Consider the following 24,066-nt stretch of genomic DNA (forward strand, 5'->3'; position numbering starts at 1 on the left):
AAAAACTATTAACCCGCTTTTAATGCAAGAAATTGGCTTTCTGTCCAGGCCTTCTAGTATCTAGTAGGCTTTGCTTCAGCGCGGGTCTCGACTACGCTTCTAGCGCCACAGCGGCCAAAGTAGTCCCTACGTGATGTTCGCAAAGCCGAGCGAAGTGGGAAGGCTGAGAGGTATACTCAACTAGCTCGTTGGGTATACTAGAGGGCGATGATGACAGCGCAGCGCACTTCGTAGTTCCAGCTTTCGCCGCTCAAATGTCAGTCTTAAACTCTCTTGGGCGCCAACTATAGGCAACTCCCGAGATTATGAGCTTTTATCTCTGTGATAAAGAATGTCTTCGTTTTCTTGCGAGGCGTAGTTTGAACGTCAAATTTAGATTCGTTGTTTAACTGTTGTGCTGTGTGCATCAAATCGAAAAATGGTCAATTTGGGAGATGAATTTCCAAACTTCAAAGCTGATACGACTATAGGTCCAATCCAGTTTCACGAATGGATGGGGGATTCGTAAGTTTTTAAATGTCATGTACTTGTATGCTAGGAAAGAGTGAGGTTCATTATTGTTGGATAAGACATGTCGTTTGTTTGTAAATCCTTCGTTTCATATTACCCGAGAATGGAGTAGATCTATAGGTTTTGTATGTTGGGGAAAAGTATTTTGGATCTTAACGTGATTAGGCCCTACGTTATTGGAAGTTTATGATGTTCTCAATTGGAGTAGTACCGGTAGATAGTTCTAGTTATTGAGAGCGAGTAATTCCAGAAGAAAGGACGTAAAACCCTGGTTAGTCATCGAAAATAGTACCGTACCGGTACGTTTGTTTTGATGATCTGGACACCTTGAAACAACATGAAGTCCGTGTTTTCCCATTTTCACACTAGGCAAATGCTGGGATTGTACCTTAAGATCACGGCCGATTCCTTCCCACTCCTAGCCCTTTCCTATCTGTGTCTTTGCGACTTAAAGCAAATTGAAAAAAAACATTCTTCTGGAGACCCAGAGCAAAGTTCTCTGCGAAATGTAAAGAATTTCACCTTATTTTCCTCACACAGCATAAGCCCAAAAAGCTTATATCATGTCTATAGCCTTACGGGCCGTGAAAGCATCAATGGTAACAATAAAATTAAATATGCAGTGTATGAGTAGCATGTTGCAGATGGGACAAAAGGCTCAGTATTATGGGAATTATTTATACACAAGCCTCTATTCAATTTATTTATTAATGTGCTCTCAATTATGCAAAATAAAATGACAAGTACACATCTCTATTAAATACATAATGTGCTACAGATAATACGCACTTCAGTTCATGCAGTAGTCTATGATAGCTTTACCTCGATTCATATACTTAAGAACATAGTAATGTTCACTGATTCTGTTACACAGCTCACAGATACAAGTAGAGTTTGGAACGTTGTATAATTTTCTCGTGCCCTTTTTGAGATGAAAGCTGTGCACAGCCAAAGAGGTGACGGTAAAACTCCAGATCTATTCACGCAAGTTTTATAAGAAGGTGATTTACAAGAAAGCTTGCGAAACGTACGTGGAATTCTTTTTAGAGAAGAGATGTGTCCATTGCCTTGCCAAGGGACCCAACTAACCACCCCAACAAGTACATTTACTTTTATAACCTAAGGAAGGGTAGTGCACACAGTCATCCATTGCTGAAATGGCTACGCGCATTGCTCTTGGCTGATACAGATGTTGATTCCCGTAGGAACCTGAAATATTTGTCCCGAACAAGAAAATTTGGAATAGGCCTACCAATATAGTTGGTCCGTTATTGGACATTATAAATTTTCCAGCTAACTCATTCCTGGTTGCTGGCGTTTTGCCCCAGTGTGCTAAGTTGGGCTCATCAGTTGGTAAATAGCACACCTTCCAAAACGCATGGCTAGCGCATACCATGGAGGCCACTGCTTAGTCCACTTAGAGCCACTGGCAGTGCCAATGCACTATGAGAGACTTTGTCTCCTTACCAAAAATTGATGCCTGCCTGGCCATCGGATTATATAGATGTTGATTCCCGTAGGGAACCTGAAATATTTGTCCCGAATGAGTAAATTTGTGATGCCAATATAGTTGGTCCGTTATTTTACATGCCAATGTCCAGTGTGCTAATGAACCGTGTGTGTGTTCTCACTCATCCGTGAGTGAGCCACTCAGCACTGTCTGCTGCGAGTCAGCTGAATTGTGGGCGGTAAGCTTGCCGTTCCTGTGAATCGACTCACTCGGACACTTGAATGAATTGATACGCTGCTTCGAATCATACACTCAGCATCAGACACTAAATGCCAATACTGAGCTGAGGGCCCCATATTTGCCAACCCACGGTACCAAGTTTAGAGCCCCTGGGGCCCCTTTTAGTCGTTTCTTACAACAGGCAGGGTATACCGTGGGGTTATTCTGCTGAGGGGGTTGGGTGTAGAGAGACAAGATGTTCGACTATGTGGTATGTTACAAGTCATTATTCTCGTCATTGTTCCGTATTGAAAACAGTATTAACACTAAGTTTAATGTGATACAAAATTCTTTTAGTCGAACATTTCAGTATTTTTTAAATTGATTTTAATGTGTGTACATATGTTTTTAGGTATCCTTGTACTCTGAGGAACCACAGTGTCAATATTATTAAGCATTTAACAGCATAGTTTACATAAAATGGATAAGGTCCACAGGCCAATGTTTGTTATAGGATTGAATAAGGCTGATGATGCCCTGTAAAAGAAGGGCAAAACATGTACCTTTAAATTTGGTAGTTTCTGTGTTCATTTAACCACGCAACAATGGATTGTATTGAACAGGTGGTATAATAAAATACTCCTTGTATAAGCTTAGTGTTATGTGGTATGTTTCGAGCTGTCAGTGGGGATTTGGCATGGAACTTAAGTAGAAGAATAAGCTTGAGTGAAGCTTTTAAAGGTAGCCACGACCATAATTTGAAGATAAAGTTGGAATTCAAGAGGACAGGCTGGGGCAAATATTCATTTATGGGACAGGGATTAAGGGATTGGAATAAATGATCAAAGGAAGTGTTTGATAAGTTTCCAAGTTCTTCGAAAATATTTAGGAAAAACAATTGATAGGGAATTTGCCACCTGGCCAACAGCCCTAAATGCAGATCATTGATGATTGATTTATTTTTCCTGCCCTTTAAGAACCAGGTTACCTCTGCAGGATTTTGAATGACCGACACTTTACCACTGATTCACAGAGGTAGCCACGAACCTACTACGCTGACGTAGCAGGGGGAGAGGTGATACTCCCACGTGCCGCGTCCCAGGTGGCGGATAGGGGGGTCCTAACCGGCTTGCCGGCGGACTTGAGGGAAATAAAATACCTCTCGCGGACCAAACACACTAACCCCTGCGGGTGGGGGGGCGCACATATAGAATACACCGGCGGTATCCACTGCCTGTCGTAAGAGGCGACTAAAAGGGGCCCGAGGGGCTCTCAACTTGGGAGTGTGGATTGGCGACCACGGGGCCCTTAGCTGAGTCTTGGCATTGCTTCCACTTACTTGTGCCAGGCTCCTAACTTTCGTCTATCCTGTCCGAACTCTCTTGGTCAACTCTTGTTCTTTTCTGACACCGACGTTATTAGAGCATTCGAGGCCTAGGGAGTCTTTCATTTTCACACCCTTTCGTGGCCCTTGCCTTTCTTCGTCCATTACTTCATCTTTCAAAGTGACGGATCCCTTCTTTTTTCTTCTTTTCCTTCTCGCATTACCCCCTCTGGATGGTTGACGCAGACGAATAATACACCCACGGTATCCCCTGCCTGTTGTGAGAGGCGACCAAGGGATGATTGAATTAAAACCATGAATCTACTTTTGATTCGTACCATCACGAGGGGAACACTATGGGTTGCCTGGTTGCGAGTAGTACCACTATATTAGATACGAAATAGGTTTGTGATTAGCAGCAAAGAGTTGGGTCTCCTGTGGGTTTCCAGTACCCGTGCGTCGTACCCATGTGAGCAACATTGCGGGTCTGGGCATTGCCTGTGAGTTGTACCACTATATGAGCGACACCGTGGGTCTGCGTTGCCCGTGATTAGTACCCACTATGTGAGGAACACCACGGGAATACCGGCACCCGTGACTAGTACACCTAGGTGAGGAACCTTATCAGTTTGCGTTTGCTATGAGTGGCGCCATTGTGTGAGAAACACCATAGGTCTGAGTTACCTGTACGAAGTGCAATACTTGTGAGTAGTACTATCTTGTGTGGAACACCGTGAGCCTTCGCTACTTTTGATTAGTACCCCAACATGGTTCTACTTTACCCGCGACATGTACCATTCTGAGGGATCTTAGACCTGGATTTTGGACCCCTTTAGACATCAAGCATCCTCGATTCAGGATTGTGCTTTATAAGTGGTCCCTTGGTCAGTAATACTGTTATTTATGATCTTTTATTGAGTCAAATCCACTGTTTATTTGTTTGCTTGGTTTTTTTTTGTGTTTTTTTTTGTTTCATGTCCATCAATTCATTCTTCATGACATCTTTTTTATTTTGGTCAGTGGATGATTTTGAACTTTTTTGTTGTCATTTCATTTCGTACCATAAGGGGCCGATGACCTCGATGTTAGACCCCATTAAACAACAAGCATCATCACAGAGGTAGCTTGTTCATTCACTCATTTTCATCTATCTGAGAAGCGGTAGAATTAGAAACCTTGTGGCTGTTCTCTTTCTTTTGCAGGTACCTTACTTCTTTCAAAAGTTGGACCTCTCTTATTTTTCCTGTTGTGAGTTAAGAAAATGGGATTGTCCAGTTGTTTCTTCCTCTTCGAGAAATAACCACCAACACAGTCAGGTACTGAAATACCTGCATGACGTTGTCCAGCAGGCATTTCTAATCTCAATATTACTGTCTGCCTAATGCCATGTGGCAGATATTTCAAATGGCAATATTTTCTGTGCCGTGGTTCTTTGAAATGGTTTCCTGCCTTTTTCGTAGAGAGTTGCCAATGTTTTGCCATCCTTTTACTTGGTTTTGTCAAGGATGGGAAATGTTACAAACTGGGCACTGATGAGACATAATAGTCTGACAGTGGTAAATAGATTACTTTTGGCCATTAACTCATATGCCTGTGAAACGAACCCACAATTTGTATTCCATTTGGAGAACTTTCCATCAACAAAAGTGTGGTTTACTGAAACAACTGAAGATATCAGGCATCAATATATGCTCAAAATTTTCAAAAAAAGAAACCTTTTCTGTTACTCATACATACACACACATACTCAGTTTTTGCTTTGCTCTGTTGTATTTTTGGCCTTTACATGTCTACTTTTTACGAGATGGGGTATCAAATGGAATTTTGTCCGCCCTTCAAAAATCAGACTACCTCTCCCGGGTTTGAACCTGCTATCTTGGGATCTAGAGGCATGTAAAAGCACTCTGGTGACACATTTGGTGGTTCCCTGGAAAAATTTGATTGTTTTTAAACTTAGCCATAGACACTCAAGATAGATTTTTTTTTTTTTTTTTTTTACCATGTCATCCTTTCCCAGTAAATTCCACTCCTGAAGTCTCGAAGCCAGGACTTTAGCATCTTGCTTTGACAGACGTAATTCATTAAGTTCGTTTTGTGAAGGAAAATGTGGACATCTTTCTTCCATGGCTCTGTAAGATGACTCGTTAGATGCTGATGCTATTATACCGTTGTCTGATTCGTTATCCTCTATTTCTGAATTTTTATGCTAATTTGAAGGAGCTGTTGGTATTGGTAAGTCATTCCCATGAGGTATTGGTCTGATGGCTGAACGCGAATCAGCATATGAGATTTTTTGTTTATTTTTTTATGAAAACCCTGTTCTTTTGGTTATGCAAGAATAAGTCATTGGTATGATTTTTTTTTTGTTCACGCCATTTCATTGGAGCTCCAAATGGCATGTGCTATTTCTCCCCTTTTAGCCACTGAGTTAGTTTTACATAGCATCTGATGCAACTTATATGTAGTGGGAAACGTTTATCTTGGTCACCGAGCGGACAGCGTGCCCTTATGCAGGTCCTACCCCGGGTAGACATCTATGGCGTGCTCCTTCTGAGGTTAGGTTACTCACTTGCGACTTTCACTTCCTATTATTAAGCTATTTGAGTACTTGACTCTATTATAAATCAAGGAGGAGCACATGGCTGGCCACCGTGCCCCGTACTGCCATCCGGTTGTGATTATTAGAACTACTATTGACCAGCCATATTCAGCCATATATCGATAGAACGAGAAAACATGTGGGGATTTAAAATAATACAAAAATTACTGAAACTGCTCTGAAAATCGGGGGATCGGTCCCGGCAATCGGGAGATCGGGAAGAACGATGAAAAAATTGGGAGTCTCCCACTAAAATCAGGAGAGCCGAAATGCAGGTGATAAGCAGTTTTCAATAGTCTTGTAATTGGTTTCCTTTGTTTACTAGTTGTGAATTCTCCACAGATGTAACGAAAACGATCCGGGGAATTGATACATACGTGTCTCTACTTCTTCATTCTTTAAGCACAACAACACCGCAAAGTTTAAAATTTAACACTGTATGAAAGATGTAGAACCTACCACCATGGTTTCAACCTGGATATTAGGTGATAGAAATCGAACATCACTCCGGTAAGTTCTTTAAACACAGCTGAAATTTCCATTTCACATAAAGTCACCACTTCTAGTCAGACAAGCTTACGCAAGTACGTATGTGCGCAGATGCAGACGGGGCAAGATGCCATGCAGCAATAAACATAAATAGCGATAACTTTTTTCCCTGACTTGATAGAAACGTTCTGTTTTCGGCAACGTAATCAGTATGTTATTTATAATAAAATCCATTACTTCCCTTCCCAGTTCCCAAAACCTTGTTGAGTTGTGTTGTCATATACCAACAAAAATACTTAAACTCTGGAGAAAAATGCACGTGTTCTGTTTTCAAGTTGATTTTCCTACAAGGTGGGGTTCAGACGGGGCAACTACTGGAGTCAAGCCGGTCACGTGATGGAAAAGTGGACGCAAAAGTTGACGGTTCAACAACTCAAATTTACTTCCAAAGAAATTTATAACTTGACTGTCCTGACTTTATCATACGTGGAAAGTTGAAGGAAAATCTACTTGCTTCTAGTACTTGACTCCAGTAAACTGTCCCCATGTGAATTAGGTTTTAAGTTTTGAATAGCTTTGCTTGGAATAAAGCACAACTTAATTTAGAGGTGTGTTCAACATGTTTCAGGTGGGCCATTTTGTTTTCTCATCCAGCGGACTTCACTCCAGTTTGCACTACAGAGTTAAGCAGGGTTGCTTCCTTAGTCCCACAGTTTGAAGAACGTGGTGTTAAGGTTATTGCTTTATCGTGTGATTCGGTGGAATCCCATCAGAAGTGGATTGATGTGAGTTTTCATAGAACTGTAAATTATTTCTACTGCTGTGTTCCACCTTCTAGAGATGCCATGACCTTGACACCGGTCTGGGGGCTTGTGTGCTTGGTGATCCTGAGGGCTATGTCAGCTCAGGGTTACCCATGCTAAATTGATCTTGGTGTAGAGCCACACTAACAAGGTGTCCACTGACTTGCCTGAGAGGTGTCCATGCTCTTTCTTCTTAAATTTATATTTCTACCTTTACTATTCCAACCTTCATTTTTATTTTTCCTGACTGTCTAGCCAACTTCTCTGCCTCAGGTAGAACGTTTGTCTTCGAGTAAGTGCATTTGTGCGGTGGTTTCATCCCCAATCATAAGCTTTGGGTCATGGCGAGGTGATGCGTGGCTACTGGGCAAATTGTTGCTAGTGGCCCACTCCCAGATGCTGGGTGCCTTCTGAAGTACAAAGACTTGTTTGGGCATACGGCGCTCTGCTCAGTGTTGACCAAATATTTCCCTACCTACTCGTTGGACTATGCATGGAATCTGGTTTTTGTTTGTTTGGTTTAAAAAAATAAAATTTAGTGTGAATCAGCGACTGCCCCCTCACCATGTTGGACCAATAGGTGAGCACCACATCGTAGCCTGCGGTATACATGGTTATTCAAAATGTTTGTCGGGGTTTCAAAAAATCATAATACACAATGCAATTGATGTAGCAATACGAAATTTGTTTTATTGTGTACTGTAACTATCACTCTACACACATCTACTCGATATTCCATCTCCAACACATGCCCCAACATATCAGCAGTGATGTTTAGGAAGACAGCTCGGATGCACTGCTTTATTTCCAGAATATTCACCGGCAGAGGAGGAACAAATGCTAGATCTTTAACGTATCCCCACAGGAAGAAATTACACGGTATTAAGTCTGGTGAACATGGCAGACAGGGTAAGAGCATATGATCACAATCCGTTCTGTATCCGATCCATCGTGGTAGTTCCTTGTTTAAAAATCCTCTGACTTCCTTGTGGATGGTGGTGCACCATCCTGTTGCAGCTCATATCGTCTCTGTTGTCACCAAATAGCTTAATATGATAATAGTGGAAACTCCTGCGAGAAACTGGCGACACCGCTCCTGCGTGCCATCTAGCGGTTCGAGAGGCTAACTACTCTTGCTACTGCTGTCAGCTGTGTATGCCAGAAGTGTCTTATTTGTACTTCAGATAGTTTTGTGCTTGTTATGTATCACGATTTTGAAAATGGCAGGAAGAGGAGTTATTTGTGCTATGTATGGGTGTTTTCATTACAGAAGACAAAGTGATCGCAAGCCATTTTACAGATTTCCTAACAACAAAGTGCTGTGAGTATAGGCCTACCTGTTAATGTTTACGTGCCGATATTTTTTTCTATTTATGAGAACATACTTTCTTTAAAATATTGTTATGATTAAACCTATGCATTTAATCGATTTTTAGGTGTACTCAGTGGGTGAAGAGGAGAAGGGGAGATTTAGATGAAAGGTATGAGGGTATGTTCAGCCACCAGGGTCCTCAGCCATTCTGTAGCTTCTGGAATGCTAGTTCATGTGTCATTCAATTCTTTGCAATCAAGTGCTGCAAACACTGCAGAGTTTATAGAAATGTGTGATAATTGTCTGATATTTTTAATTCTTCAAGTCTCAGTAGCCCCAAAGAATACAGGAGACCCTTAAGCAATGACTCAGGGCATATGAAAAAGCTGGATGAAATTTGTGATTGTGTAAAACAACTCAAAGTTTTGAATAACCGCAAAGGCAACCCTCTCTATATTCAGGGTTGGATAGACAATATTTCTGCACTGAAACTATTGTGGTCTGAATTATATAGTGATTATGGTTTTCATTATTTGCTAACAAGGAGGCTCACACAGGACTGCATTGAAAACATTTTTTCCATCATCAGAGCAAGAGGAGGTAACAATGTAACCCCAGATGCAACAAAATTTCGCAGTGCCATAAGGAGTGTTATGATAAATCAATTGCTCTGTGCTTCTGATGACAGCAATTGTGAATATGATGTTGCAGACTTTCTACTGACTCATAATGATGTGATAAAGTGCAATTTTGATGCTAATATCTCTCTACAGTGTGAGTTAAGTGATCAGGTAACTGATTATGACCATGATATAATACAGGAAAATGCAGACAATTATGTCATGGGCTGGGCATGTAGCAAATTTCTCCATGCTGGGTGTAGGGATGTATTGTCATCTTATGATAATGATTATAGTATGGGAAACTTGAACATAGAAATGAAAAAGTATGACAATTCTAAAATTATGTTTCCGAATATTTGTGGGGGAAAGTTATATGCTAAAATATCAAGAACATTTGAAGATAGTTTTTTTTAAGTTTTTGTTAGAAAGCAAAGATGGAATTAGAAGAAAATTAAATGGCAGGTTTTTGTCATTGAATGAATGTAGTGTAGGCTTATGTAACAGCTGTGTAAAATTACTGACTGACAAGTATTTCAAAGTTCTTATGAAGGCATATGTGAATAGAACCAATGACTCAACAGTGAAAAATATTCCCTGTAAAAATACGAAGTTAAAAAAGATATTGCATGTGTGATTTGCTCTTGAAGACTGTAGGCCCTAGTCATAACATGACGATCTAATGTTTTAATTTGATAATAACATTTGTTTTATTCTTATTACTGGTTCATTCAGATCAACATCCACATTTTACCTTCCCTATATTATGTTACAAGAACGACGCAAATGTCTTAACATCTGTATTTCGTTGGGTCGGAAGTCGAAGTGTATAGTGTTTAAATGGCGCGTTATGTTAGTGTTCCCTGCGAGCCGCTAGATGGCAGCACTACGTGCTGTCGCCGCTGCTCTGCGTGCTAAGTAAGGAGAGTTTCCACTATTATCATATTAAGCTATTTGTTGTCACTCATCTGGGGTAACAGCCATTCTGTAAGCATGTCCAGGTAAGTCAGCCCTGACTTTGTTTGTTCATTGAAAAACGGGCTGTAGGCCTTCGTCTTCGAAACAGCACAGAACACATTCACATTTGGGGAGTCTCGCACGTGTTCCACATAACAGTGGGGGTTTATTGCTCCCCAAATTCAAACATTTTTTTTATTCACCTTTCCACTGACATGGAAGGTTGCTTCGTCTCTGAAAACTAGTCTGTCACGAAAACCATCATCATCTTAACGTTCGCGCAGTGCGATGTAAAAAAACATACGACTTTGTCATTACCTGTTCAAACTTGATGCAACTGTAAAGATATGGCTTTGTCTTCAGGCGCCTTCGTAACGCCATAATGTATTCTGAGGTGCATTCAGTTCCCTGCTGCCTCTTGTAGATTTTTTAGGTCTACGGAGATAAATGCTCCTGATCCGATTCACTCTTGTTATTGACACAGTGGGACGTCCACTGCTTTTCCCTTTACACAAACAATCTGTCCACAAATTGACCTTACCATCTGCGAATAGAGTTGTCAGAGGGAGGGTCCTTTTCGTATTTCGTTTGAAAATGGCGCTGGACTGTGGTAATGGACCAGTATCGATGATATTCAAGAGTACAAAACGCTTTCACTTTACTGCTGACCGCATTTTGTAAACACTACTGTAGCTGCCATCTGGTGGTAACTGATGTCACTATAGTCAATGCAGAACAAAACTTTGAGAGTTTGTCTAAGCATTGCTGCAACAGTGACGATAGTATGTTTTCCATTGTTTCTAAAACAAAATCATGAAACCCCTACAATCATTTTGAATAACCCTCTATTGCACCCGCTCACCCTCTGAGTCCCAGGCTAACATTAATCTCAGGGGTGACCGGTTCAGTATAAATCACAATATAAATATAGGCGCAAAAATAAACACAGGGATGAACGGGGCATGCAAATTAAGGTAGGGGAAGGCTCAATCATAGACACAAAGGACTCCGCAATAGGACTGGGAAGTGACAACTTAAACTCCATGGGCATACTTGACTAACTACGATAAAAAGATATGGTAATTGATTCCTTTTGAAATTGCAATAAGGAGCAATTTATTGATATCATCTGGTAAATTTGAATTCATGACACGTTCACCTTTACATTTACAATCCTGAAAAGAATACATGGTTGCTTTGTTACACCTCTGATGGTGTGGATATCATTGTGTGGGTTTGGCCAGCTGATCCATGGGGATCGAACCAAAATCCTTATGAGTGGTTATGACACCACTGACAATCCTTTTAGGAGACACGAGCGTAAGGGTAAACTTGAATTACCGTCACCTCCGTGTTCCCTGTGATGAGTCACCTCCGGGTATTTACATTCAGGTAGGCCGCATTCCCACTGTGGAAATGTTATCGTATCTAAAACGCGAACTAATTGGACGGATGGACCCTAGTGTACATATCCAGATTCATGAACATGCCAGGACTAGCTTGTCAACTCCAACCATAAATCGGTATTTACATTTGTCAATACGACAAGAATGTATGGGAAGGTTGAACACTATGTTTGCCTAATTATGACAGGTATCATCCATGGGAATATCCGCACATATTGCAAGTAAACTCTCCCAATTGGAGTACACGTTATGGGTGAGAAACAACCCGACGCCCTACGACAGTCTCTATTATTACCGGTATCCTCCTATTATTACTATTATGAATATTATTAATGGAGATCTTCATTATCGTAACACTTAATCATCCTCTAGTTAATATTATAATTTCATTTTGCACCATTATTATTATTTTCAGAAATAATATTGTTAGTTCTTCTTGTATGTATGTATGTTCAGTCTTCAGCCCTAAGGCTGGTTGGATCCTCAACAGCTCTGCCATCAGCTGTCATAGATGAGCTAGGCATCACTAAAGAGGCGTACTAGGGAAGTGAGGAGTGAGGTAGTTTCCCATTGCTTTCCTCACCAAGCCAGAAGTTGCTATAACAATCAGTCTGCCAAGCCCACTGAAATGCATGCACCATCCGACCCTATGAGCAACATTTTCACACCATTTATAGCAGGGACTGGCTGCATAAGGAATGGCATTACTAGCATCGCGCATACCTCAGTCACTTTCACATTGTCAAAGTCAAGGATAAGACAGAGACAGATCAATGAAAGTAACAAAATTGCTCTAGCCCATACCAGAAGACATAGTGCACTGTAAACACTAGGTCCTGCCAGCAAAGGCATAAGTTCTTCTTATGCTCCTTCAGTTTATTATTATTATTATTATTATTATTATTATTATTATTATTATTATTATTGTTCCGAGGTATCTGTGGAACAGCAGAGGTGAAAGAAGGTGCCGGGGTGAATGGGTCTAACTACAAGGCCGAGATATGAATTAAAATTTCATTAAAGGTTATATTTTCAAAAATAGCAAAACTTAACAATTTTCACATAGAATTTAAAAATTTAACAAATAACAACAAGTCAACAAATAACCGACAATCAGGTACAAGACCAGGAAAAGCCAAGATTTAGAGACAATTTAACAATATGGGCTTCAAGCCCCAAGTTTTACAATTTCTGAGCTCTCAGCTCACAAACACATATTTACCAAAGGGCAGAAAATCCCTAATAACATGGAGCACTTACTCCCACCTAGCAATGTCAAGCTTCCTAGAGGCATATATCCAAATACTTAAAAGAGCTGACCCGCTCTCAGTTTTCCAAGCCTATTAAAGGCAATACCAGGCTTTACACTAAATTGCCATCAAGGCACAACTTACACAAAATGAAACGGGGGTATCGTGTACCCAGCCTACTGGGGCTTAGTAAAAAAAATAATCGGTTAAGTAAATGGCCCAAAATGCAAAAATGAATGGAGGCGTGAATTTTCACTCGTAAACACACATTTTAAAAACTAAGAGGCACTAGGACGATGAAACGGGCTATTCCCAAACTATGGAGGTGACTTGTATACTGAATAAATTTAACACATTAAGGAAGAGTCTAAAATCGGTTACGAAAACCTAGTCACCTCAAATCAAAATGAAGGGGAGCTCGAGAGGGTAAAGCACTCTCTATCCCCGATTTACAGTTAAAGATATATGATATTTTTACATAAACTGGAAGAAATTTACATGTTTATAGAGATAGGTTACATGGTAAAAGTTTCGGACCTTCCCCGCGGGTTAAACTGCTGAGCTAGCAAGAAATAAAGATGTTAAGCAGCCATTACCTTACTGAAGAACTGCTGCCTGAAGAAAGAGGCGCTTCCCGCCTCCTGCTACACGTCCATACACGAGTTAGAAGTTGATGAAGTGGCCGAGAGACAAAAAAATCAGCAGTTTTTATACCCTCGGGAAAGATTCGAGACCTTTCATGAATAATTAACACACACCCGCAGGCTTTTATTGGCTACAGTATACGGTTACACACAAAATCGAAGAAGACACCTATGATTGGTGGGAAATTAATTACAGAAATTCTGGATTGGCTAAGTTCAAAACTGGCGGAAAGAAAGATTAATCTTGCCAACCAACAAATGAAAGAACAAAATTTAGCAAGGACGAAACTAATGAGTACAAAATTTCTTCAAGAAAGTTCATTCACTTCGCATCAGGGTGCATGATCACAGTTCTTAGGCAGTGACATCTATGAGAGAATGTCCAAACTTCTTGATAAATAGTAAACAAAAACACGTCGAAATTCACACAGTGACATCTTCAGAGGAAAGGTTTAAGTAGATCCAGTTTTAAGTTCAGTTTCTCCTATAGAGGAGTACTTTAAGGCAGAAAATTCAAATGTGCGGCGTAGAGGTGTACCAGCCGGTACAATTATTATTATTATTATTATTATTATCATCATCAATGGAGATCATCATTATCGTATCACGTAATTATCATCTATTTAATATTTTAATTTCATTTTTCATTTTTTTCGTTGCTCACGTCCGTAGGAATTACCTCCTCAATACCGTACACATGTCCCCTGGGTGGTGCTAAGCGAGCAACATTAACTCACTGGCGGCCAAACTATCAACAGTTGTTGATCTCCTGGCCATAATGCACATGGATAATTTTTCACCATTATTATTATTATTATCAGAAATAATATTGTAAGTAACAGTATGTTGCAAATACTTCTAACTCATAACGTTACAGTTATCTTCGTCATCGTCAAATGATTCCACTATTATATGCCTTTTCAACTCGAAAATCAACAAACTCACATTTTTGCAACATTTGAGCATCGCTTCAAATTTGAGATGGTCCAAAGAGATCCAATTTATTACTGTTCTTCAACTTCTGTTCTACAACTTCATATCCTCAATGTGTTCTACAACTTCACCATATGCCTCTGACTTTCGTCTTTTATCTTCAAGATTATGATTAACTTCGGATCTCTCAACCAACCTTCGACTTTTATTCTCTCTTCTTTATTTTGAATATATACGATTTTTCGCCATCGTCTAATTGTAACCGCCAGACAATCAACTTTTATAGCAATCTTTCTACTTGTTATATAACAGTCTGTTGTTTTATCCATTTTACTTATTATAACAGCCTCCTAATGTTAATTTTGTTAATACTTCCACCTTTGTAACTCATCACATTGTATATTTTTAAACCATCATTGTTATTTTTAATGTTATTTTACTTCAAATCTCTTCAAGATTTTTAAAATTCACTTCATTATTACATGTGTTAATTAGACACCTATTTTCAATCTAAGGTTAAGACAATGGCTGATGATACCTTCATACAAGGCGAAACATGTACCACTATTAGTTAACAAATCTATATAAAAAATCCCAGACTAGACTTTGTATTGATTAGGTGGTCTATTTAATAAATAACTTTCTGTTATTATTCCAACCTTACTTCATGTCGTACTGTTATTAATTTATAGTGACTCCATGTTCTCCCAAGACAAATTCACATCCCATGGCACCTCGCGGCTGGGAATCTCCATCTAGTCCCTGCGAGTGCTAAATTATTGTATCCTTCTCATTTGAAGTTCATTTATTCCACTGGAACTCTTCAAACGTTTTATTTACTAAACCTCGGTACGTGGACTCTTCTGCCACTCATAATACCGGAATCGGCATATAACATCGTAGGCCTCAGGATTCATCTATTTTAACATCAATCGCTTGCAACTGGTGCAGGCCTTAAAAGACACTGATTATGCTACTCGAGCGTCCTTCTGCGCTGAGTTTCTAGCATTAATGGAAGAGGATGGGTTCTCCGCAAGGGTAATTTTCAGTGATGAAGTGACTTTTCACTTTTCCGGGACTGTGAATAAACACAACGTAAGGATCTGGGGAACTTCTAATCCCCATCAAGTTTTGGAACACCGACGCGATTCTCCCAAGGTGAATGTGTTTTGTGCCATTTCCCATGAGGTTTATGGACCCTTTTTCTTCATTGAACCTACTGTGACAGAAAATATTTTTCTTGATATGCTGCAACAATGGCTCCTGCTGCAGCTCTAAGAGGATAGTGCAGATTTCATCCTTCAACTCGATGGTGCCCCTCCGCATTACTATGGCAACGTTCAGAGCCATCTCAACAAGACATTGGCACGCAGTAATAGGTCTTAGAATATTTTGTGACACGGCAAGGGTTGGCATTACTGAATTACGAGTTGGTGGTTAATTCAAAATCATGTAATTCGAAGCCCGATTTTTGCATCCCGACGACTTTGAATTAACGAGGTTGTACTGAATTTTTAATTAATCTATGGAAAATAATGCATTGTGAATTACATCAACTGAATATTTAAAATCTATGTACATATTCAACTTACAGTTGAACTATTGATAAGGTCATATTAAAACCGGCAATGCAATTTCACTGAAAGGATGAAGGACCATAAAATAGGTATGTACAAAAATTTTAGCTGCCATTTCGAACTGGAAGGTGTCGAAATCTTGATTCAAAATTCGTGTGACAACGGACCTACTGGACAACCCTTGCATCTTGCTGGCGCGGTGCACCGCATAGCGGAATGGAGTTGCAGTTGTGTTGGAGAGAGAGAGAACGAACTGGCAGGTTACTACGTGCCAAGGTTGTTTTAATGTTAGGGAACAAATGTGAAACCTAAATCAGGTGTGTTAATCGCATGATAAAAACAAATATTTTTCTGACACCACACACAACGAATATGCACTATAAGGCCACATTGTTCTTCACAGTTTTCCTTACTTGTTTGAAGTCACTTCGTACTCTGGAATTTTTAATCATGACTGTTAAATGGCAAAAAAAATTTCACGGGGCTGTATTTTCCCTGTAGTGTTAGGAGGAATCTGGAGAATTTCTGTACTTTTGCCAGGACGAATGTCTTCAAGACAGCATTTATGACTAAGTAGTCCAGGAATATAACAGTAACAAACACTTGTCTTCTGCGAATGGGAAGAAGTCTTCTTTAAACAAATACTTCAAGTCTTTTTTTTTTTTTTTTTTTTACCGATTTTGTGGCTGTTACAATCACCGTATATTTTCAATATGAACTATTTCTTTGAAAACTCTCGGACCAAAAGTTCCAGTTGTCTCCTGTGGTACAGTGAATCCTTTCGGGAAAAGAGTACCGGCCATACTAACAGTAGGCATAATTGTGTACAAACAGCCTAATGCACTAACTGACTGAGCAACTGCTTCTGTATGTTTCTCACCATCAAACGATATAATTCTTTTCGCTTTCAGTTCGTGCATAAAACCACTCTGATCTGTATTGTATATTGAAGAATATGTGTAATCTAAAAATTGCTCTGTAGCTGCTTCTACAAATTTCTCTAACTTTATCTTTCTTCTTCTTCTTCTTCTGCTTGCAGATATGCACGTGATACAAATTTCATGATTTTTCTACTTTTGATTCTGTACTTTTTCTTGAAGGAACTTAACCAACCAGTGTATGTGCTGAAATTACTTTATCCCATAGAAATCTATCTTGAAATGGCCAAGGCCCACAGTCACAGGTCTTCATCGCAAACATTTTGCTTCAACCTTCTTGTTTCTGCAAAGCGAGAAAATAACCTTTTATACATCAATTTCCTGTGGTCAACGGGACTTGCTGGTATAGATTGTATTGGGTTCTGCCACGTGTGCATTTGTCGTAGTGATGTCACCATACAATTTTTGCAAACCGTGGTTAATGACAGCCATTTCTTACCCCCCTATTTAACCATAAATGTGTGGTAGTTCCTGTTCGAGCAGTGCAGGACGTAACCTCCAGGTGACGTTCAAGCAGTTGGGTGTGATGTACGCTGGCACATCACGTCGTCATGTGTGTGTGTCTCTCTCTCTCTCTCTCTCTCTCCAGCGAGACCCTTACACTTCACACCAGACACAACAACTTACGGTTAAGTAAAATTTGTGCATGGTACCAGCTGGGTGGATGGAGTGGGAGTTTCTCCGGGACATAGTGCAACCTGTTTTACTTATAAGCTGAAGAGTATTGTAAAATCTATTGGTGGACTTATAGAGGTTGGTTTGTCATATATTTCTGCGCTTAGACTGCTTGACTTTTGTATAGTCTTTCTTTCAACTAAAGCTGAATGATAATGCTTATCTTATCAATATATGAAAAATGTTTCCTCCTAATCGTTACCTCTCTTTTTATTTAGCCTTTGGCTACTTATAAATACATTAATTATATCAGGACATGTTTCGATCGCTTTGCGATCATCATCAACTGCTTACATAAAAGCTTAGATAAAAATAGCATACAACAATCACATAGTTGACATTAAAAAACTGGTGTTAGTAAGGGACGTATGGGTTGGAGGGGGGGGAGTAGTGTGCGGAGGGGGGCGTTTGTTACTAGGACGTTAAACTTAAAATAAATTTAAAATACTGTCTATGGACTAGAATGTCCGCACACTTTTTCCCCCTCACCACCTCTAACCCATACGTCCCAGCTACGAAACCCAGGGGTGAGAGGCCGGCGTGCTGCCATCTGAGCCACAGAAACCTGTTGATAAATAATACCAACCCCTAATTCCTCTTTCTGTAAATGATTATTTGCCCCAGATTGTTCTCATGAATTCCGTCCGACTCATTGGCTGAATGGTCAGCGTTGAGGCCTTCGGTTCAGAGGGTCCCGGGTTCGATTCTTGGCTGGGTCAGGGATTTTAATCACCTCTGATTAATTCTTCTGGCCTGGGTACCGAGTGTTTGTGTTTGTTCCAACACTTTCCTCTTAATATTCAGTCAACACACTACGCTACCAATCACCACAGAAAAACGCAATACTGATTACTAGAGAGCGGATTTTTATGTAATTACATATTTTTTTTGCGTAAGTTTTAACGCATGTTACGAAGTTCATTATTCCTATTGTGCATCCCCAAGTGTAAAAACGGAATCTTATTTCACATAAAAACACATATTTTCACAATTTTTTAATGTAAATACATATTTTAAGAAAATCTATAATAATCACATAAATCGCTAATATTTGTTGATCAATAAAATTTAAAATGCTTCTGTGTTATAAAACAATGCTCATATTTTCATTTTACGATTATGGTATTGTTTTTAACAGTGTATTTAACATAATGTATCTGAATGTTTCGGCTATTTATGGACTTCCCTCCATAAGTTCTAAAACTTGCTGGTCACTGGCTACGTCGTTACATTTAGACAGCGATTTGATTTGCGGCACAAGATGTTTCCTTGCATGATGTCTTTCCAACTCTTTATGAGTCAGCCCTCTCGAGTTTTGTTTATAGAATATCAGCGAAAGGCAATCACGGAGAGATAAGGTGACGTAATTCCGTTACGACATGGGAGACTCGGAAGAATATTGCCCCACCATTAGGTAGTGGAATTTCATCACTTCTAAGAGTAAGGTTAGCTGTTCGGGTCCATATATCATTCCCGTGGTCGTGTGATTTTGTATGGATTTATAAGAAATATTTCCTTCAGTGTCCGCTGCTATTCTTTTTATTGAAACAGTGATTCACCGTAAATGCGTGTGTCATAACCTGCAAAATAATGCCAAAAGGGAAGTCGAGTACAAGGTCGCGTCTTCAACAATATGTAGTGGAATTTAAAAGCATTTTCACTACCGATGGAAAAGTATTATTTTGCCAACCGTGTGGTAAAACAGTACATGCAGATAAACGTTCTCAAGTAATCCAGCATTTATCTGGAAATAGGCATACTGCGGCCGCTTCGCGTGTGCGTTCGCGTCAATTAATAATAGCTGAACCAGCTACTTCAAATGCAGGCCCATGTAAATATTCCCAGTATTATTTAGATGTGTGCAGAGCATTTGTTTGCGCCGACATTCCTCTTGGTAAAATAAATAATCCGGGACTGAGAAATTTCCTAACAAAGTACATTAATTTTGAGCCTCCAGACGAATTCACATTAAGGAAAAACTATCTCCCAGAATGTTACGAAAAAACTTTACAGAGAATTCGGGCAGTATGTGATAGCGAAAAACTGTGGGTGAGCATTGACGAAACCACTGATTCAAGTGGCAGAAAAGTAGGAAATGTTGTAGTTGGTGTGTTGAAGAATGACAAAACTGCTTGCGAACATTCTTATTTGCTAGCGTGTAAAGAAATGCTTGCTGCAAACCACGTCACTGTAGCTAGGTTATTCAATGAAGCCATGCACTTACTTTGGTCAAAAGGTATAAAATACGACCATGTATTTCTTTTCCTTACTGACAGTGCAGCTTACATGAAAAAGACAGCCGAAGGCCTTTCTGTGAGCTTTCCGAAAATGATACACGTAACTTGCGTTGTTCATGCTCTACACAGGTTATGTGAAACTGTGTGGGCTCAATATCCTCAAGTGGATAAATTATTGTCTAATGGCAAAAAAGTCTTCGTAAAAGCACCCTCAAGAATCGATCTCTTTAAAGAGAAAAACCCGGATCTTGCGCTTCCTCCTCTGCCTATTGTTACACGGTGGGGTACCTGGCTTAGCGCTGTGGTATACTACGCAGACAATTTCGAAAGTTTTGCATCCGTTGTGAATGTGCTAGATAAAAACGACGCGTCGTCAATTGAGATTCTTCAAGAGATACTAAAAGACAGCTCTTTGAAAAATGATTTGGCGTTTATATCTGCCAATCTAAGCTTCTTGTGTAAAACTATGGACATACTTGAAAAATCCACTAACCTGTTGTCCGAAACAGTGAAGGAAGTGCGCGCTGTTGAAAATGAATTAAGATTCACTCCCGGCTTCGCAGGTACAGGGACTGTTAAAGGTCAAATATCAAAATTTGTTCAGGAAAAACAGAGGATTTCAAACAATGTGCGAAATTTCTAATGTATTAGAGGGTGCTCATGTTGGCGAAATTGATGGCGTTATTGTAGGTGACATTCCTCTCTTTAACTATGCTCGTCTGACTTCCTGTGATGTGGAGCGATCGTTTTCGCAGTATAAGGCGTTCTTTAGAGATAATCGGCATGCATTTGTGATGAATAACTTGGAGATGACCTTTGTTGTTCACTGCAATTCTGAGACTACTTCTAGCAACTAATATTCCAGCGTGTGATTAGTGAGTACGAACTGGTACTATTTTTTCAAAGATGATAGGTTGCTTTTGCCATATTTAAGCAAATCATTACCTTTAAAAAATAACCATTCATAATATCTACTCTGGAATATCAAAAATTAATATACCATACAGCACGTTTTCATACACAGACATAATTTTGCCTTAAGGAGCATGTTTGGTAGCAGCATATTCTAATACAAAACATTATACTTATTTACTTCTTGAGCGCGAGTAGTTATGTGCTATTTAAATGAAAATAATTTCAATTTTTTATCACACATTTTAAAGTTTTTCAACACATAAGAAATAAATATTTTTCACATTTTTAGCACATAAAAATCCGCTCCCTACTGATTACATCCCTCCATATAGGATTGACGTCAGGAAGGGCATCCAGCCATAAAACTGCCAAATCCACATGTCCGACACAGTTCACACCCACGATCCCACAGATGTGGGAAAAGCGGTAGAAGAAGAAAAGGGTTGTCCTCATGAATTCCAACTTTATCTTCATATTATCTTTCCTACCTTTAAAGACTCCCTTCAGGCTTATTCTTCTGTCATTCCACGTTATCTCTCCACTGACTGCTCAGAGCATACTGCTTAGTTGAGCAGCTTGTCTGCTTACTCCCAAGTCTTCCCAGATCATTATTTTCATAACACTACTCTTTTGTCGGAAATCACCCAGAGCAAATACTGTAGTTCTGCTCTCCACTTTGCCCTCTTGATCATAGCTGTTTTTATTTCCTGAATGACAGCCAGCTGGTTTTGTTGTCTTCACAACATTTTTGTGTCAGACAGTGGCATTAGGATTTACTTGCATTCAGCTGTGGGTTGCTTCTGAGAAGAGCTGTTAGCATATTCATATGAAATGCAGGAGATCACAAGGATAATGTTAGTGCTCTCTTAGCACTGCTCAGAAATCTCTACTATTAGCATAATGGTTATATTTGCGAACCCCTTTCTTGATTTGTAATCGAGTTACAAGGAACAATCTTTTCTGGGTGTAAATAAGGCACATTCTTCTGTAAAATATGCAATCTTTTCAGTATTCTAAATATGAGATTGTTGGTGGATTGCTACCACCATCTGTAAAATGGTCATTGTTGGCACATGTGGTTTTAAGTAAATGATCACATTTGTTGATTACTGTACAAGTGATTGAGAAATTTGGTGTTTCTTTTAGGATATCAAAAGCTATGGGAAGCACACCTGTGAAGATTTCCCGTTCCCTATAATTGCGGACGAAGGAAGAACGCTGGCTGTTCAGTTGGGAATGTTGGATCCCAGCGAGAAGGATAAGGATGGTCTTCCCCTCACGTGTCGAGCTGTATTCATTTTGGGACCAGACAAGAGACTGCGTCTCTCCATGCTCTACCCTGCTACTACAGGGCGAAATTTTGAGTAAGGCAAACTTCTCTAACACTATCTACTGGTCAAGATGTTACTGAAAAGTTTCAGTATGGTCCTTCAACAGTTGCTGGCATAGAGATGGCCGCCTTTGCAGAGCAAGTTTCCTCTTCACAAATCTCTATGCTTTAAACTGTGAGATTCCTATATTGCTCTTCTTTACGTTCTCCAGTGTCTTTAACTCTACCAGTAGCATTTCTTGCAAAACTGAATAGCTTTTTTTTCTTTATCCATTTTCTTATTTTAAGAGGGTTTTTTTTCAATTTCTGCACCTGATTTTGACCCTTGAAATTATTAAGCTGTGTTCTTGGAGCACTGCAGTTTATATTTAATGCCAGTAACATACATGTGGTGGCTCTATAGGGAGCGTGCACGGCCGCTCTTAGTGCCTCTAGCGGAAGAAATCGGTAATATTTTGGTGATCTTGTCTTGAGCGGTTAGTCCAGGCTGTGCAATTGTGGATGTGAAATTGTGGTGGTAGTAGTAGTGTATCAAAATGCCTAAATCAAATAGAAACTGTTGTGCAGTGAACTGCCACAACACACAAAGAAACACGCATGGAAAAGGAATTACATTTCACACATTTCCTGGTCGTCCATAGGAATCGGACAGATGCAGGAAGTGGATTTCGGCTGTCGAAAGGATCAAGTAAGTACAGTAGGCTACCTTATTTCATTTTTGATGTAAAACACATATTTCATATCATACATTTCAAACATACCAGGTATGCCAAGTCCAGAACACTTTTATTTAAGTACACTTTGAAAAAGTACATTTCATTTCAATGATGCATTGCAGCAGGTTCGTATGTTTACATTCATGTCCTTCCATGTGCACGTGTCTTGACTACGCCGAATAAAAATAATAATAATAATAATAATAATTGTTTCCCTGCAGGATATGCAGAGTAATGCCCCCAATAGACACCATTTGACTAGACCTAACGATAGCAACCAACATACATTTCATCCACCAATGAAAAATCTAACATATATGACATTCGATGAAATAGAATCCATAATGCTGAGTAAGGGACCCAAACATAATTGGGGAAACAATTCAGTTTTCCAAAATATCACTACAATCATTACAGAAACTGAGAATGCCGTAAATAAAATACCTCATGAACAACGCGATGAAATTAGATACGAAATTAGGAAAAGATTACCACAGTATATTAACAAAATCAGTAAGGAGAACAGCAACAAAGGTACCAAGAACAATATACAGATTAAAAACTCAAAAACAAAATTAAACAGAACATTTCATTTCAATGATGCATTGCAGCAGGTTCGTATGTTTACATTCATGTCCTCCCATGTGCACGTGTCTTGACTATGCCGAATAATAATAATAATAATAATAATAATTGTTTCCCTAACTAAAGCAGATAAAGGCAACACAACTGTCATCATGGACAAAAACGAATACATAGCCAAAACCAAAATCTGTTTTCAAGATGAAACTTTTCAAATCAAAAGCAAAGACCCTACTAACAGCATCCAAAGAAACCTAAAAACATTACTAAAAAACACCCATTTTCTTCTAAACAAACAAGAAACTGCAAAACTCATTACAATGAACCCAGGACTACCAACCGCTAAGCATACCCGAAAATTCACAAAAACAACGTTCCAATGAGGCCTATAATAAACTACAGACCGAGTCCAACTTACAAACTGTCACAATTTATCCAAACATTCCTTAAAAAACACAACGTATTTTTAGCTAAAAAAACAATAGAAAATTCAATAGAATTCTGCAACACCACAAAAGAAATAAAAATAGAACAACACCATAGACTAGCGTCATATGATATAATAAACCTGTACCCTATT

The 24,066-nt window shown here is 39.4% G+C and overlaps 1 protein-coding gene across 1 annotated transcript in view; it reads left to right on the forward strand.

Annotated features, from left to right (window-relative positions):
* Positions 1–254: 254 nt before the first annotated feature.
* The window catches only part of Prx6a (Peroxiredoxin 6a), a 71,713-nt gene continuing 47,901 nt past the window's right edge, over positions 255–24,066 (forward strand). The window contains exons 1-3 of the mRNA XM_067145387.2: positions 255–504; positions 7,220–7,376; positions 22,005–22,222. Of these exons, the coding sequence (XP_067001488.1) occupies positions 419–504; positions 7,220–7,376; positions 22,005–22,222 (461 nt within the window). The 5' untranslated portion in view covers positions 255–418. The remainder of the gene's footprint in view (positions 505–7,219; positions 7,377–22,004; positions 22,223–24,066) is intronic.

Source organism: Anabrus simplex, chromosome 4 (assembly GCF_040414725.1).
Source record: "Anabrus simplex isolate iqAnaSimp1 chromosome 4, ASM4041472v1, whole genome shotgun sequence".
Taxonomy (NCBI): domain Eukaryota; kingdom Metazoa; phylum Arthropoda; class Insecta; order Orthoptera; family Tettigoniidae; genus Anabrus; species Anabrus simplex.